Source organism: Saprolegnia diclina (genome assembly GCF_000281045.1).
Source record: "Saprolegnia diclina VS20 unplaced genomic scaffold supercont1.92, whole genome shotgun sequence".
NCBI lineage: Eukaryota > Oomycota > Saprolegniomycetes > Saprolegniales > Saprolegniaceae > Saprolegnia > Saprolegnia diclina.
This window is the reverse complement of record NW_008246159.1, coordinates 200,003-201,367: the sequence shown is the minus strand read 5'-3', so window position 1 is coordinate 201,367 and position 1,365 is coordinate 200,003. Positions and strand designations below refer to the sequence as shown.

Sequence of the window (1,365 nt, the reverse complement as noted above, 5' to 3'; positions counted from 1 at the left end):
CAGTGCTGTCGCCCAGGAGCGAGGTGCGGTGGCCTCTCGCCTTCAGACAGCCACGCCATACCTGTAGCCAGAGCTAATGACGTCGGAGCTTTGTTCACTGACGTCAATGTGTCGGAGACAGTGTATGGACCGCTGTGTTGAAACACTGGCTGGCGGTGGGTGGGCGAGTCTAGAGAAACGCAACTCCATATTTTATTGCGGTGGCGACCGAACGCATGGGGGAGGCCAAGTCGTACACCAAGACGTTCATGCTCGTGCCCGGCGACGTGGCCCAGATCCTCAACGCGCGCTCGGGCACGGAGCTCAAGGAGCTCGCACGGTCTGCCAGCTGCCTCATGTACCTCGTCGACGCCCACGTGTACAAGGACTGCCGCATCCTCTGCGTCTCGGGCACGCCGCGCCAGATCGACGATGGCATGCATGTGCTCGTGGCGCGCATACAGGAGATCCTGCGCGACAAGTACACGGCAACCTTCGAGACTGTCAAGTACATGCACGACAAGTCGGTGGTGCATATTCGATCGGACTTTGCGGCGTACCTCTTGGAGCATGCGTCGGCGCGCCTCCAGCAAGTCGCAAGCGCCACGCACACGCGCGTTTACATCAAAGAGGTCGAGGAGATGGTCATGGCACTGCCGATGCGGCGGCTGCACATTACGGGCACGGCCGACAACGTCAAGGCCGCTTGCAATCGGCTCCACCAAGTGCAGGCTGCCTATGAGGCGCTGCCAGCGGACCCGAGTCGCCTCGTCTATGCACTCCGCCTCGTCTTGCTCGACCGTGACGTCATGGACGTCGACAACTCGCGCATGTCGGCGATGTACCAAGAGCTTCGCGTCGAGGCCAAGGTGCTCAGGAGCGTGCCCAACCTCCCACAGAAGACGCTCTTCGTCCTCACGGGGACGCTCGAGAATCTCTATGCAGCCCACACGGCGAGCATCAAGGCCATCAGCACCGGCTACGAGCGCGTGCGCCTGCGCAAGGAGCAGCGCGATCGAGAGTACGCGGCCGAGCAAGCGTTGAGGTATGGCGACAAGAAGACCGACTACATAGAGTATGCACGCCACTCGAGCAGAGAGCGCTCGACGACCAAAGCCATTTTACCGCCACCGAGCAGCAGCAGTCCGCTGGCGGTGCACGTGACGCCGGTCGTGCCACCGCCGACCACGCCCTTCCCGTACCAACCAGTGCTCGCGCCCATGCCGTCGGCGTGGACGGCAAGTGCGACCGGGTGGAAGCTACAAGATGCTGTGCCTGCATCCGACGCATGGAGCCAAGACCTGGATCGACTCCTTCAGACGAGTGCTAGTAGTAGTACAACGAATGTTGCTCTGGTCCGCCCACAGGACCTCCGGCCACCGCCAC

General features: G+C 62.1%; 1 protein-coding gene across 1 annotated transcript; it reads left to right on the top strand.

Annotated features, from left to right (window-relative positions):
* Positions 1-215: 215 nt before the first annotated feature.
* On the top strand, positions 216-1,309 carry SDRG_15469 (hypothetical protein; the record flags this gene model as incomplete). The annotated part of the gene is made up of 2 exons (XM_008621642.1): positions 216-1,221; positions 1,299-1,309. The coding sequence occupies 2 exons, from the start codon at positions 216-218 to the stop codon at positions 1,307-1,309; spliced, it is 1,017 nt and encodes a 338-aa protein (XP_008619864.1).
* Between the last annotated feature and the right edge of the window lie 56 nt (positions 1,310-1,365).